At 51.6% G+C, this 15,503-nt stretch overlaps 1 protein-coding gene across 2 annotated transcripts in view; it reads right to left on the reverse strand.

The window, feature by feature from the left end:
• Positions 1–15,019, reverse strand: part of ANP32A (acidic nuclear phosphoprotein 32 family member A) — a 40,119-nt gene extending 25,100 nt beyond the window's left edge. The window contains exon 1 of one of the 2 annotated variants that reach the window (XM_019647310.1): positions 14,863–15,019. In XM_019647310.1, coding sequence (XP_019502855.1) covers positions 14,863–14,895 — 33 coding nt within the window. In that variant the 5' untranslated portion in view covers positions 14,896–15,019. Of the gene's footprint in view, positions 1–13,875; positions 14,094–14,862 lie in introns of those variants that run through there. The other variant, XM_019647309.1, reaches the window with a different exon arrangement.
• Between the last annotated feature and the right edge of the window lie 484 nt (positions 15,020–15,503).

Raw genomic sequence — 15,503 nt, forward strand, 5'->3', positions numbered from 1 at the left:
TTGCAATCAAGTGACTCACATGAACTTTTTGATTTCCCAGTGTGTATAAAAGTTACGTTTACAATATACCATAGTCTATTAAGTGTGCAATGCCTTTATGTCAAAAAAAAAGTACATACCTTAATTAAAATATTCTCTTACTAAAAAGTGCTAACCATCCACTATTGCTAAAAAATGCTAACCTTCATCTGAGCCTGTTGGAAAAATGGCACCGATAAAATTGTCCTATGCAGGGTTACCACAAACCTTCAATTTGTAAAATGCGCAGTATCCGCGAAGCAATAAAGTGAGGTATGCCTTATATGAAAATGAATGGCCCCTCCAGGATATTTTTATTTGCAGAAATCACCCTCCTAACTCCGGTTAACATCAGACACTAGCCGGCCATGCTGCTCATCATCACCTGTGGCCATAAAAAGTCTCCTGGGGGCTGGCAAGGCATTTGCCCGTACAAGTCTGGCTTCCTGCGCAGTAGGCACCTTTCAGACCAGAGCCAGACCTTGTAGAGTCTGTGGCCACTGGTCAAACTCAGAGGTACATTTTCACTTCCATATCTGACCCTCCCCTGCGGCAGCTCCCGACAATGACCACACTGGCCACTGGAAGGCTGCAGAGTACAGAGGCCGGCTGCCTTCCCTGAACCCACGTACCCCTTCGCTTTTAAAAGGACAGCATTCCATTTCAGTTCCCAGGCCTGCTCCCCTACCTCTGCCACAAACAGCAGCCCTAGAGGGCCTATTCTAGAAGCCTCTCCAGACTCACAGACCACACCACACCTAAACATGCAGACACACCAGCTCTCTTAACCAAGACACATAAAGGCATGTCTGCAGCAGAACTGCAAACTGGATGGGGGCTAAAAGGAGAACCACTCATTATGGCAGCAAGCCATCCTCTGCAGGCAGGCCTCTTCAGGCCTACCAGCGACAGCTGGGGAGCTCTGCTAAAGTACACGCTTGCCCACTCTTCTCAGGCCACACCCAGGGTACACCCAAATCTCCATGGGGAAGGGGAGACATGCAGAAGTGGAAGGAACGCCCTGGGTGACTGTGATGGCCAGTTCCTGGCCCTCCGTATGGAACAGGTCCCTGTGCCAGAACAGACAGATCCTTCGTACAGGCAGCCAGACGGGAGGCTGGAGACCACATGATGTCATCACAAAGCCTTCCTGATACACCCAGCTGCAGGGGAGTGTGCTGGGTTCTGCAAGCCCTCCCCACTGCCCTCTGGAGGGGGAAATAAAGAGACACTGACCAACTCAGTGGGGAAGAGAACCACATGCACACCCGTGAGGTGCTACCAGAGTTAGCTGACAGGAGAACACTGCCGCAGGACCTGAAGTTCTAGGGATTTCTACATTTTTACATCACCCGGGAAGGACACAATTTGCTCCCTGTCTTCCGGGTGAGTTGAGAAAGATTTTCTGGAGAAAACTTCTCAGAAGCTGTTGGAATGCAAGCTAGCCTGGAAGGGGCAGACTGAGTTCTGCAGCCGGGAGGTGAGCTGAGAGGCAGAGGGGCTCCTGGCCCAGAGCAACTGTTCCAGAACCGCCTCCCAGGCAGGCAGCTCCTAACCCCTACCACAGAGGAGAAAGGGAGGCCCAGGGGCATGGCAAGTCCACAGCCCGGCTGATGTTTCTCCAGCCCCACATCAACAAAATATGGGGGCTATGTACCCTGCTTGGGGCCCCTCCTGACTTATTCCTATCTCCTTTAGCAGCTGAGTAAGGCCTCCTTCTGGGGCAGGCAAAGACAGCTCTCCCAAGAACTGCCCCACCATACACAAGCTCAGACACCAAGCAAGGGGCCTCCTTCAGACAGGCTGGCTCCCCACCTCCCATTCAAATAGCTCGTTCAAGCCTAGGCTGGTTAGAGCCTACCGACTTTCAGGGGCTGTCCACAACACACACCTGGCACAAACCTCATGTCTTCTAGTCCTGACAACCATCCCCGGAGAAGCCGGTTTGTTAATCACCACTTTACAGATGAGGCAACTGAGGCTCAAAGAGGGCACCTGCCAGATATCTTGAAGGAGTAGAGCTCCTCGTCCGCGGCACTGCCCACAACAACACCTGACCCCTTCGCTCTGAGGTCGCCTCCTCCTTACAAAATGCCTGTCAGCCTGCCTCTAGATCCCCCTGGAGATTGAGGACAGGCCAGGTCCAGCCTTGCTCAATAAATCCATTCAACACTCCCTTAACAGCCTCATGACATACAGGTGAATGAAAAATCACAACTGTGATGAGCAGTAATGTAGGTGTGTGTGAATTGTGTGGTCGTGGGGGTGCCAGAGCCAGGCCAAAGACTATATCCCTGCCCCCAGCAGGTTAAGTCCCGCCCTTTCTTTCCTATTTCCTGTTTTTCTTGCTCCATTTTCCTCTTTTTACCTCCACTTAGTTTTCCTACCTGCTGTGAAGTTCTGCACCTGCCTCAGGGAGGCAGCTCCCAACTGAGCATCAGAGCCCCTTTCAGAACCTTCTAAAAATACAGACAGGACACCACCCTCAGAGAGGATTCCTTAGGAGGGGAGAGCCTGGGAATTGCTTAAAATGCTCCCCTGGTGGTTCTGACACACAGCTAGGGTTGCAATCGGCCTCCCTAACCACACACCTGTTTTCCTCCTGTGTACTGTGCTCTGCACCCACCCCCCACAAAAACCCACACCACCACCTTTCTGTGACCCAATCCCCACAGCCCAGGACACAGGAACTGGATTCGACAAATTCAATCTGCTACACAGATAGTCAAGCAGCATTCCCGTAACTCCCCGCATCACTCTGGGCCCTGAGTACACAGGCCCTTTCAGTCAAAGCGGGCTCCCTTCACCCCTCCCTCGTCACATCATCTGGCCATGCTGGTGAAACCAGTAGCTAAGGTGAAAGGCGGTTCCATCATGTGGGGTGAGTCCCTCCCCAGGACGTATGCCTCTGAAAGTAATGCCTTTACATTTACTATTACAGGACCTCTCTCTCTCTCTCTCATATGACTTCTGCAGGAGGCAGCAGAATCCGGTGATCCAGACCTTCTAGACATACGTGACCCACAGGTCCCAGCACACCTGTGCTGAAGTGCCTCACACAGGAACCGCAGTCCTCTCCCCCAGCTTCACTGCGGCCCCTCCATCCCTGCTCTTCCAGCCTGCGGCTGATCCTGCCTTTGGCTCATCCCAGCAGTAGACGGCCTCCTCCCATTCCAGGGACTGGCCTCGGTCTGCTGATGGAATCCTCTTACCTCAGAAACTTCTGCAGGAGCAGACCAGGGGCTGGCCTTTCCTGGACCCAAAGGGACGGCCTGAGGGAGTTTTGGTGGGTCACCAGACAATACCAAAGTGGCATGCAGAAACAGACACTCGATTTGCTGGGGATCTCAGACAGACCACCGGGTTTTCCTCGTTTATCAAAGAACGGTTAAGAATGGTCTCCACTCCTACCCATAACACACCAGGGCTGGGAAGATCTTAGTAGGTAAAGAGTGCTTGGTAAGGCATGGCATTTCTTGTATAGCATGAACTTTCATAAACTAATTAAAAATAAGTAACTGACTAGAGCAGTGGTCTTCTAAGTGGATTGCCACACTGCGATACAGGAAGAAAATATTAGGGTTTATAATACCTTTTAATTTATCCTTAATTTTTAGTGTTATGTTTTATAATATACTGGGTTGTTGGAAAAGTCATGATGTATTTTTTGTTTTTTTGTTGCAAAAATGCGTCATGACTTTTCCGACAACCCAATACGTATATGTAGTGTATGTGAATAACCCATAACTAAAAGGTAAACATACTGGGGCTCAGTTCAAATATTTTACTAACATGGGATATAAAAACCAGAAAACGTTGAATTCAGACCACTGGGCCAAGAAAGTGTGACTCACCCTCCTCGAGACAAAAGCTCACACCCACCCAGAGGAAAGCTGAGGGCACCAAACTGCTAGTCTTTTCGGATGCTGTTTCAGTGGCAGTGGCTTCGTGCTTAACTTACCAGGCAGAGAAAGGGTGATAAAAATGACAAGGACATGCAAGTACCACAGTTCCTCCATTCAACCAACACTTGCAGGAAGTCCGCCACATGCGACAAGCACAGTGCTGAGCAGAAACAGGTCCTTTAAATCAAGCAGCTTACCAGCTAAGCAGGAAGAGAGATGCTAATTAAAGCACTCCCATTCAGGTATGTGCAATTACAAACCGAAGCACTTTGTGAAGGAAATTTCTATAAGAGTTTTATGACAAAAAAAACAGACCTGGAGCTGAGGGGTGGAGGATGAAGGCAATGGTAAAGATGATTAGATGCTAAATAGGAGATGGTGACAGTTCCAGCAGTGGAGTAGACTTGAGTGAATAGAAGGTGGTAAGGTCACAGTGCAGTGGGATGGGTGCGAGGGAAAAAATGAGAGGCCAGCAGTGGCCAGTCCATGCAAGACTTTGTTGTTGGTCTAAGGAGTCTGGACTTTATCCTAAGAACAATGGTGTATTTTAAGTACAGGGCGACACGATTTCACCTGTGTTTTTGCTAACATCATTCTGGCTGATGTTTGAAGCATGGTTTCAAGGGGGCTGTGATGCAGGGAGATTAACTAGAAAGCAGTAGAAGATATTTCGAGTTGACAGAACTTGTGAGGGATAGAAAGATCATGTGTGTGCATGTTAGGGGGATGGAGGAGGATACCGAAGTCATGGGTTCCCTTTGAACATGTTGAATGTAGGGCATTTTGGGGACAGTCCGGTGGAGACATTGTATGGGTCCTGAGCTTAGCCAAGAGGTCAGGGCCGGAAATGTAACACAGGAAGTCAGGCAGCACACAGTGCCCACAGCTCTAGGTGAGAGTGGACAAGACTTTGTGGGGAGGGAACACACAAGATGGCTCAAGGGCTCTGGCCTGAGCAAGTGCAATACTTCATGGCTGCATCAGGGAGGGCAAAAGGCTACCAGAAAATGAGGGGCAACCAGAGCTGTAGGAGAAAGACCAGAGACAGGGAGGGGCAAGGGGGAACATATGTCTCGAAGGTCAGGGTGTAAGTACTGCAGCTGAGGCATCACATACGAGAAGATGGTGAAGGCTGTTTGGAGTTTTGGAACTGTTCAGGAAGCAAACCAGACTGAAGAGGGCTGAGGTGTGAGAGAAGTAAGGGAATGGAGATGCTTACAGACAATTCACCAAGCTGCATGTAAAAGAGAAGAGACGGGCAATAGCTACCATGAGACAGAAGCAGCAAGGAAGGTTTTCTGTTTAAGATGGATGAAACATCCCAAGCTGGAGAACCATCCAAATAAGGGTGGCAAGGTGCCTGGGAAGAAGGGGACCCGAGGGCTGGCAGGGATGAGACCCCAAGGGAAGCTAAGCTGGGCAGGGGTTTGGTTTAGCAATTTCTTAGGAAACCAGGTTTCAATTTTCTTGGGGGGCAGGGGGGTTGTAGGCTAGGAGGGCAAGGGTCTAGGAGGGTGAGTGGGCAATTTGAGAAGAACAGTCTGAAAGAGTTACTGAGGGCAGTGACAAAAGGAGCTGCCCAGGAGAGGGGTGAGTCTGTCCCGATCATGTCACTTATCCTTAGCAGAAACAACTTGGCAAAGCAATGCCGGGGCTGCTCCATGGATATTTAGATGCTAAAGCTACACTCACACCTAGAAGCAACACATTTACTGTTGAAGTGCTTATGGGGAAAAAATAACTTCTGGCAAGTTTGAATCTCTAGCTTCTAACCTCTTTTCCCATTGAAACAAATGTTTCTTTTTTTATGTAATGTGTCTGTTGATTTAAGTGAATAAAAACTGTGGTGTTCATACCATAATAACAATAACATCTAACGTTTGTTGAGCACTGTGTGCCAGTCTGTTGATAGGTACTATCACACTGTCATTTTACAGAGATAAAAACGGAAGGCATTGGTAAGGTGAAGGGGCCTGTCCAAGGGCCACAGCTGGGGACGGGCAGTGGGAGACGACAAGGGGATGAACACACAGGCAGTCTGGGTGGGAGCAGCAGCCAGGTGCACTGCACACTCCTGTCTCTACAACCTTCTCTCCTCCAAGCTGGTAAATGTGGGAGCCCCCAGGGAACCTGCATAGCACGCAGCACACTGAAGGATGGAGGGCGGCAATGGCTGTTGAGGGCACAGAGAAGGGGGTGGAAGGATATGCTTGGCTGAGAGCCACTGGCACAACTAGGAACCCTGGAAGGCATCCATACCGGGTAGGAATTTAGGATAATGATTCCCTAATGCCATGAGAAAGTTTGGGTTGGGAAAGAGCTAGGAGCTTGAGAACATGGGACCCAGAGATAAGCTGGCTTAAAAGCAGGAGAAATCACTATTGACCCTCAGGGGACAGATTTCACAAAGCTACAAAAGGCATTCATTCCCCTCACTCCCCCAAGTCAAACCACAAAATATTTGTGTGTGAAGGAACCTTAATATTCATCTTTTAAATGTCTTTCAAACTCTAACAAGTAATGAAATCAAGGCCAGCACCTTTTTAATGAATAGAAGTGTTTTACATGTAGTAAGGGAGCGCACTGTCAGTTTTTCATACAACATATGTATATATACACACACACATACTGGGTAGTAGTGCAAAAGATAGTTCAGTTACGTTCAAAAAGTTTGAAAGCCACTGATCTAACTCAACACCCCTTTTTAGAGTGGAGGCTCAGAGCAGCTGAACAACATGCCCAAGTTAGTTAACAGCCAAGCTGAGAACAGCAGTCAAGTCTCTAATAGTTCTCTGGTAATTTCCTCACCAAACCGGAATCTCTGAATGCAAATATCTCTGGGAAAGACAGCCCTGACTTTAATCTACATTGGTGATAGTGGAGTAAGTAAGCTGGTCTTTTAGATCTGTTGCCTGGAGCAAGTTTGGGGAAAGGAGACAACAGGTGAGTCTACCAGGGAGGGCTGTGGAGCTAAAAACAAAATAAATTGGAGTGAAAACATGGGGGCTGGAGGGTGTGGCCCAGTAGGCACAGGTCAGGGCCTGGTGTGGTAGAACAAAGACACTGTATCTTGTTTACAGACTTTGTATTAATATCATCAGGACAACTGGTTCTATACAAGGAGGCTGCTTCCATGTCTGGGCAGGTGGCCCAGGGCCATGGGTGCTTTGCTCATCTCATTTCAACAAATTTTATTAAATGAGAAGTTCTGAACAACAGATGCCTTCACAATTCTCCATCCCTGCCAGACTCCATTTCTTTAATGAAAACATCATTGTTGGGTATTTATCATTTGTTGTATAATAAGATCCAGAGTCAGGTCCATGTTTCTCTACTTGTTTGTGGGAGGAAGGCAGTGGTGATGGGGACTAGTGGAGGGTACTTTCTAGACCAGAGAATTAACTAGAGCAGGAGGTGGACAGGTCAAAATGGTGGGGGAGGGGGAGTCAGGAATGGCAGCACACATCTGCAAGGAGTGCCCCCTCTAGAGGCCAGAGTAATGAGCCTCCTGCTCTACCAAGTCAGAATTCAGGCCAAACAACTGGGCTAGTAAGTTCATTCAACCAGGGTTCATCACCATTCAGCAACAAGGCCAATTCCTAAGTGACTACACCACCACAGAGAGGGCAGGCACAGCTGTAAGAAGACATCTGATGAGAATCCTATGCACTCTCCAAAAAGGATCACCAACCAACAGCCTCAAGTTTTCTATTTCAATGTGGTATGATTAATTTGGACTGAAGCTCTGGGATGACCAGCCCTCAAAGCTCAATCAGGTGCCTGTGTTACAAATAAGGATTGTGTAAATCTAGAGTAAGTCACCTTGAAAGGCTGGTGGTGTAGCAGCGGCCAAGACAGGGAACTGGGTTTGTAGTTTGCTGTCCTTAAAGTACAGGCTACAGCTATAGGGACTAGGGTTCGTCCCCTTTATCTCCTCTCCCGACCTGACCAACTTTACATCCATTCCTTCTACTCATTTGCTCAGGAACAGGGAGCTAGAGGTAGAAAGAAGGGCTCTGAAACTTAAAGCCACTGTGCTGCTTGTTTGTTCCCCGGGAAACATGCATGGTGGAAGAGCAGCAGGCCTGAATGAGAGATTCCAGGATTATCTGTGGTTTTCAATGATCTGTGCTCTGAGGGTCTGATGTCAGCCATGGGTACACAGCTGCTGCACCTTCCACAGGCCTCAAAGCTCAAACCGTTGCAGTTCAAAGCTTCTTCCCTCTAGCTGAGAAGACATCTAAAATTTAAGAGTAACCATTTCACTACAAGGTATGCAAAAACCTTCGGAAATATTCTGAATACGCAAGATAAAGAATTTCAGTGGGTTATACAGAGCCTCTGGATGGAGGGGGTGTTCAATTTTAAACTGGAAAGAAAGACAATTTCTCTTCTGATGCAGGTTCTTGGATTGAGGCCCATATGCGCCAGGTATCAGCTAGTTAAAGGATACAGAGAAGCTCTTGGAAATACCCTTAAATGCACCACCAAATGAATCGCTTGCTACACACTTAAAAAAATTTTTTTTAATTAAAAAACTCAGATCCCAGGGTCCCTCCCCCTAATCTATTAAACCAGGGATTACCAAACTTTTTCTGTAAAAGGCCAGATAGTAAAGTGACAGTACTACACAGGAACTTTTATAATGAGAGAAAACAAATTTCCACAAAGTCTTTTATTGATAAAAATACATAACAATTTTTGGGAGGTTACAAAGGTCTAACAAGAAGTGGCTTTTTTTTTTTTGATGGGGGAATAACATTTCACTTAATTGGGATTCAAAGTTGTCTTCCATATCATCAAATTGATTGCAATGTTTATGTGTACAAATTACTCTTAGCTCATGGGCTGTACAAAAAGAGGCTCCCTGGGTGATTCTGGTGATGGGCCGTATTTGGGACGCAGTGGATTATACAATTTTGAAAGTCCTTACACTCCAACTAAAGGGCTTCTGGTTTCAGTGGGAGGAGAATCCAACTCTGCTGTATACTGCTGTTCTGGTGCTCAGCCTTCTCTCATCTGCAATGATTCACTCTTACAGCAGGGAGGATGTCACACTGCTTGGCCTACCCTGAAGGAGTTGTTGGGAGGATTAAGTGAGACGATGCACGAGGTGTTATTAGTATACACTAGTATTCTAATAGGCTACTTGAACCCCTAGATACCAAGGACATGCCAATTCTGTTCAGTTTTGGCTACAGATAGAGACTACTAAAAATGGAAAATGCATTACATGTAAGATCCCATACGAACCACTGCCTGACAATGGCTCCTGCTTGTCTTCTCATTACCCCAAAGGCATCCCCCAACACCTCAACAGCCAGATTCGTTTCAGCCTAACCAGAGGTGACATGCTAACCCAAACTCAGAAAGTGTTTGTCTTCCCCTTAAAATGACAATCCACAGAGCTTCTAGTCCTGTCCACCCCCCTCAACATTCTTCAGCCAAGAGGCTCTTCAATACCTTCAATGACAGGAAACTCTCTCACATAAGGTGGTACCATTTCAAAGCCAGAGAAATAAAAAGCTCTTCCCCAAGGTATCTTACAAAAAAGGGTGCTTGAGGGGAAGCAGTAGAGTAGAGGCTGAGTACAAACTGGCTGTAATAACCTCTCTTCAATTTATATGTAGCAGAAGGATAATAACAGTACCCACCTCGCAGTGCTGTTGTGGGGACTAAATTAATTGATATGCATATTCCACTTAGAACTGTGCCAGGCACAGCATGGGTGCGATGTAAGCGTTAGTTATTGTTATTATTTTAAACCGGAGAGGCTCAAAATTGTGTCTCTATCTCAGAGAATAACACTATCATAGACTGAGAACCTGACGGCCAGATCAAGCCAGTTGTCACGTACTCATTAAACGGGATGAGTCTTCCTGTTTTCCAGGTACGGAAACCAAGGTTCAAAAAGGTAGGTTAGGTTAACCTGCCTGAGATCACAGGGGCAGATTAACTTACCTTACTGCTTTGTGGCAGGGGGGAGTCAGACTCAGATCTGTGTGGTTCCAGAACCCAGATGCACTGTGGCCCCAGCCCCCAAACTCAAAACTACCACCACCACCAGCAATCCAGCAAAAACACATAACTGACTGTGACTATCCGGAGCTCACGCTCAATTTTCTGCTTGTGGATCCCTGGTTGGCTTGCATAAACTGGAGTTAATATCAGGCTACTTGAACCCAATTAGGCAGTAAGTCAGACTGGAAAACATCATGCGATGTATTCCAAAGGTCAAAGTTAAACCTGGCTTCCTGGGCAGCCTTTGCCGGGCACTGCCATAAAAGCTAGTCGCAGACACATCAGTTTAACAGTGAGGAGGTGCCTAATCAGCCCCTATTGGCTTCAAAAGTCCCAGAGATGGCAACGAGGTGATACCTTGCCTGGCTCTGCAGTCAATAGCCAGAGAAAGGCATCCCTTACTTCTACAAAGCAAACCTTATTCCTTTCTCTTTTCGTTTAGGGTTACATTTGCTACTGTTCGCTACCTTCCCCTAGTAAAAATAGATAGACAGACATAGAAAAAGGGGTAGAGAAGAGCGAGGCGGGGCTCCCCTAGCAGCCTGCAGGGCACTGCAACACCCACCTCAAACAAGCAGCCAAACCTACCTGCCCGGAGAGCCCAGCCCCGAGGGCGTTTCCCCAGCGCCTTGACTACTCGTCCCTCCCGGGTAAGCTGCTGCTGTCCTTGGCTTCAGTCAGGGCCGCTAGAGTCGTGTGCGTGCTCGTCCCCCTCCCCAAAACGAAACCTCACGTTCAATTTCTCCCCACACCCTCACATCAGTTCTACCAAAAGAACAAACAACGGGGCGATCGGTTCGTCCTTAGGGCCACATTTAACTACGACTAAAAAGCCTGCAGGAGGAAGGGCAAAATACTAGAGAAGAGGGGCGAGGGAGGTGGGGAGCGCGATGGGGGCTGGGGGGAGCACTCGTACGGAGGATCGTCGGCCTCCCAATGCAAAGGCTGCCTGTACGCCCCAGCAAAGCCTCAGCCTGTTGGCACCAGGAGGAAACCCCCATCGGGGCCCAGAGTACAACTGCGGGTCCCCGGAGCCGGCTCCCCCTGCTGTCTCCACGTCCAGGGCCGTCTGGGTGATGGCGCAAGACTGCTCCCCCCACCCCCCACAGCGACAACAGCCGCGGTGACAAAATGGCAGCCCGGCACCCGGCAGGCAGTCGTGCCACAGGCGAGCAGGGCCCTGGCGGCCACCCCTGCCCGCCAATAATGCCTCGGCACCCTTCGGCCTCGGCTTCAGGAGTGCCCGACCGTTAAAAAAAATAGTAATAAATAAAACACCTCCAGCTCTAAACCAGCTCGAGATGCCCCAAGGCCCGCCCAGGGGCCATCCCAGCCCGCCCGCACCGCGGCCCGCACGCACCAGCCTTGGCCTCCCCGGCGCCGGCTCGCCCAGCGGCGCCCCGCATGGAGCCCTGCGCCCGCATTCGGGGCCCCGCGCCCGGCGCCGGCCGCGCCATGGGGGAGGGGCGGGGCGGGCCGGGCCGCGCGAGACCCGGGAAACATGGCTGCTGGTCCTGTTTCGGCGTCGCGCTGTGGCCACCAGCCCCGGGATCAGAGTTGGGAGAGGCTCGGAAGGTGGGTGTGTGGGGGCCCAGGGGGCCAGCGCGGAGGGCAGGGTCGCAGGGGATACTCTCTGGGAGCTATTTGTCTTAAGAACGTCAAAAAAAAATAGTTCCTCCTCCCCCACCCCTTTTGTCCCTCATTAGCTAGCTTTCTCTCTCCCCAAACGCGCAGAAAGTGCCCCTTACACCCCCTGCGCCGCACCCCGCCTCGAGGCCGAGGGCAGGCGTGTGGGCTGGGAGCCTGGGCGGCAAGGGGGCGAAGCGTGAGAAATCGCTCCCAGCTCGGCGCGCGCCCCTCCCCCAGCACACACTCGGGGAAGTTTAAAGAGCCGGTTCGACCCGCTTTTGAGCTCGCTCCCAGTTGGCCAGCGTTGTGGATAGGGCTGGCCCCGCGATCCTCGCCTCCACACCCACCCACCCGCCGCGACCCCGGCCCCCTGCTTGGCGCCCTTCCCCCCTCGCACAGGGGGCTTCCGGAAAGTACGCGGGAAGACCGCGGATCGGGCCCCCTCCCCCATCACCACACCCAGCCCCCAAATCCTCCGGCTCCGCGTCCGAGCCGAGATGAAACCGACCGGAGAAAAGCAAGCCGCCGGCAAATTGTTCGCGGCAACTCCTGCCTTCTCCGCGCCGGGCACCCCTCCCCGCCCTCCACCACCCCCTCCCCGCCCTGCGCGCCATCAGGCACTGCACGTCTACAGTCCACAGCTGCGTTATGATGGGGGGGGAGGGCACAAAAAGGATCTTGTTTTCAAAAGTCTCACTCAGGTTTGGGGGAGGAACTAGAGAAAAGAGGAAGCAAGGCCTGTCTTCGCCAAGGATTCGGGTTTTAACAGGCTGGAGGGGCGACAGGTCAGAGCACAGTGCTCCCCCAACTCCCAACTCTGGAACCCTGACCCCACAGGCTGAAGCGGCGGCCCTCGCGCCCGCGCTCTCCTGGTCCTCCAAGGGGCCACTAGGAGAGTCGGCCAGCGTCTCCGCCCCAGACCCGGGGTCTCCGCTGAGCAGCCAACTCGCATAAAACACTGTTTGAAAGCGAGAGGGTGCCAGAAATAAAAACGAGCGTTCGAGTAACCCACCCTGGCCTTTCCCCTCCTCCGGGGTGGGCTTTCGCCCAGCTTTCCAGTTCCCAGCCGTGTAAGTTTCCTCCGGCCCTACTCCCGCCGGTGCCCAATCAATAACGGCGACGGGAAGGCAAACTCACATCAAGGAGCTGCGTGTTCGCTATGCCCGCATCAATCTGGACCCAGCCAATACCCACCACGGGCACCAGCTCCGGGCAGCTCGCGTCCTGACAAAGTTTCCCGTGCCCATTTATTAGCCAGGCGCCGAATGGCTGCCGAGGAGCCCACCCTAGAGGAAGACCGGCCCGGGGGTGCTCCAGGGCTCGAAGGATGGCATCTTAGGGAGGTCGGAAGGAACAGGGGCGAGGGGGGACCGGGACGTTGCCTTTGGGTAACTTGCAATAGCGATCGCTCGAGGGGAGGCGCGGGGATTATCTGTGCCTTTGCACGTTCGAAAATCCCTCCCCCCCCTCCTTCCAATTTATCCTCCCTTCGGAAGGAAAGGAAGAAACATCAGCATCTGGCCCGAAGGTGGGGTGGAAAGAGTGAGGGAGAAAGAGGAGAGGAAGGGAAGCAGAGAAAGGGAGGGAGGGAGAGAAAGGGCGCGTTCACGAACACTACAAAGTTACAAATATGGCTCCCCCGTCTCTCGCCTCATCACTGCAAAGAAATGAAGACGCACTTTAAACTCGAGCCATTCCCAACTCCGCTGCAGCCCCTTCCCCACGCGCTTTCCCTGGGGGCCTCGGCCCACATTTATCAGAAACTAAACCGGACTCGCGAAGCCCAAAACTTATTGTGTGTGCGCGAGCGAGAGAGAACCCAAGGGGGAAGGCGCGGGAGGGGGGCGGAAGGGGGGGAATTCATTTATAAAATATAAACCCCCTTTTTTTGTTGTTAAATCCAGGAGGCAGCCCCTCTCCTCCTCCCTCGTTAATCTTTCCCCCAGTCGGAGTCATGGGAGCTACGAGCTCAGATGGTGATTTTGCCTCATTCTCTCCGACCCAAACGCGTGCGCCCGCTGGCCCCCGATGGGTGCACACTCGCACGCACACTCTCGCACCCACAATCGCACACGCGGGAGCACACGCACAGGTAGTCACACACCAAGGGCAGCAGCGGCGGCAGCAGCCGGAACATGCTCGGATGGCATTGCAACCCCCCAACCTTGCAATTCATTTGCAGTCCGACCTCCAAACCCACACCTCCCGGGCTCCCCCCCTCAAAAAAAAGTGCCTCCCCCCAACGCACACACACACAAAGTAGGAGAATGGACCGACAGAGATATTTTTGGCAAATGCTCACATCAGAGGGCGTCCTGTTCCGCAGCTCTAAATGAATCCGTTTGTCCATGTCCATCTCTCGCGCTCTCTCTCTGCAGAGGCTCCCGCGCCGGCGGAATTCAATCAATAAACCCCGAACCCACGGCCGCGCGTTTTAGGACTTTGAAGGCTCAACCAGCTCCGCTCGGTTCTCGAGCCCCCAGCACCCGCGGCGCACACAACCCTGATCACCATGAAGGCGGGATTTGCGGCCCCGCAGATGAGTGGCAGTAGCTTAAGCCAATCGCCGCCGAGGGTCTCCGGGCAACAGCCAGTGGCGGCGGCGGCGGGGGGGGAAGGGACCAATGGGCGGGCTGCGCAGCCGGTCAGGGAGGCTCAGCCATTTGGTTGTGGTGCCGGAGACGGACCCCTTTAGATTTCGGGGCGGCTGAGGAGCGCGGCGGCTGCTCCTTGGCTGAGCGAGGGGGGTGGGAGGAATGGCGGGGGAAGGGAAGGTGACTGTGCCTCGAAGGCCGAGCCTCCCGGCCTCGCCAGCCCGCCGCGGCCTCAGCGTTTGGCCGGGGGCGGGGCCGCAGGTGCGTTATACAAGGGGGAGGGGCGCGGCCGGAGGGGTCGGGTCGGGGTCCTCGCCCAGCAGAGGGCTGTGCCGGGCCGCCCTAGGCCTGTGTGCGCTGCCCAACGGGGCTGCGGAAGGAGGCGGGCGGCGCGAGGTCTGGGAGCCGCGGGCTGCCCGGCGGCGGGCGGATGAAAGGCCTGGGAAGAGAGGGAGGGGTCAGGGGTGCAGTGGGGGAAGGGGCCGGTCCTTTTTCTGGGTCCGGCGGGCCAAGCTGGTGGTCTGTGGCTGAAGTCCCCCACCTCTTCTTTGGGTTCTCACCCTCAGCTGCGACTCACAACCCGCGTGCCCCTTCGCTTCCCGCCTCGTCCTAGTCCTAGTCCAGCCGCTACCATCACCGCCCCTCTAATAAATAAGTAAATAAAAGGAAGATGTATCCACCTTTGGATGACTTACCTCGCGGGCTCGATCCTCTCCACGGAGGGGCATTTCAATTTGCTGTCATATGAGGTCAGCTTGGAAGGAGAGATCACCAAGAGGCACCCAGGATCTTGTTTAGTCAATAAATGAATGAAGATCATGAATTAAGAATTGTTGCTAAATGTATTGAATATTAATTAAACAGTGGAAAAAGAAGGTGCTGATAACTCCTGGTTTTCCGGACCAAACATAATTTATGGGCTTCATAGACCTAGTGAAAAGAAAACGGCGCATAGTTTATTCTAATCGTCCTCCTGAGTCATATGTTTCGATTTGGATTGCCAAAGAGACTATTTTCAGTACTTTCTCCAGGTTTTTCGGTTTGCTTGCTATGGGTTTTTAGAATCACATTAGTTGTAAAGAGATCTTAAAGCCTTAATTCCCACCGGGTTACCAACTTTTTTGGGCGGGCCTAGGACTTTGTCGTGTACTAAATTGGCTGCCTGTGGCTGTTATTAAATCATGGGGATTGTTAACAAGGCTAGATACATCTTTACCCTTCCATACAACTAACTGTTTTTCAATGATTTTACTTCTACATGTCTTCACTCTTCTCCATACACGCTAAGGTGGTTTTTCTTTTTGGATACATGTGTTTATTTTTCAGAGAGGTGGGT

The sequence above is a fragment of the Hipposideros armiger genome, unplaced genomic scaffold, assembly GCF_001890085.2.
Source record: "Hipposideros armiger isolate ML-2016 unplaced genomic scaffold, ASM189008v1 scaffold_110, whole genome shotgun sequence".
NCBI lineage: Eukaryota > Metazoa > Chordata > Mammalia > Chiroptera > Hipposideridae > Hipposideros > Hipposideros armiger.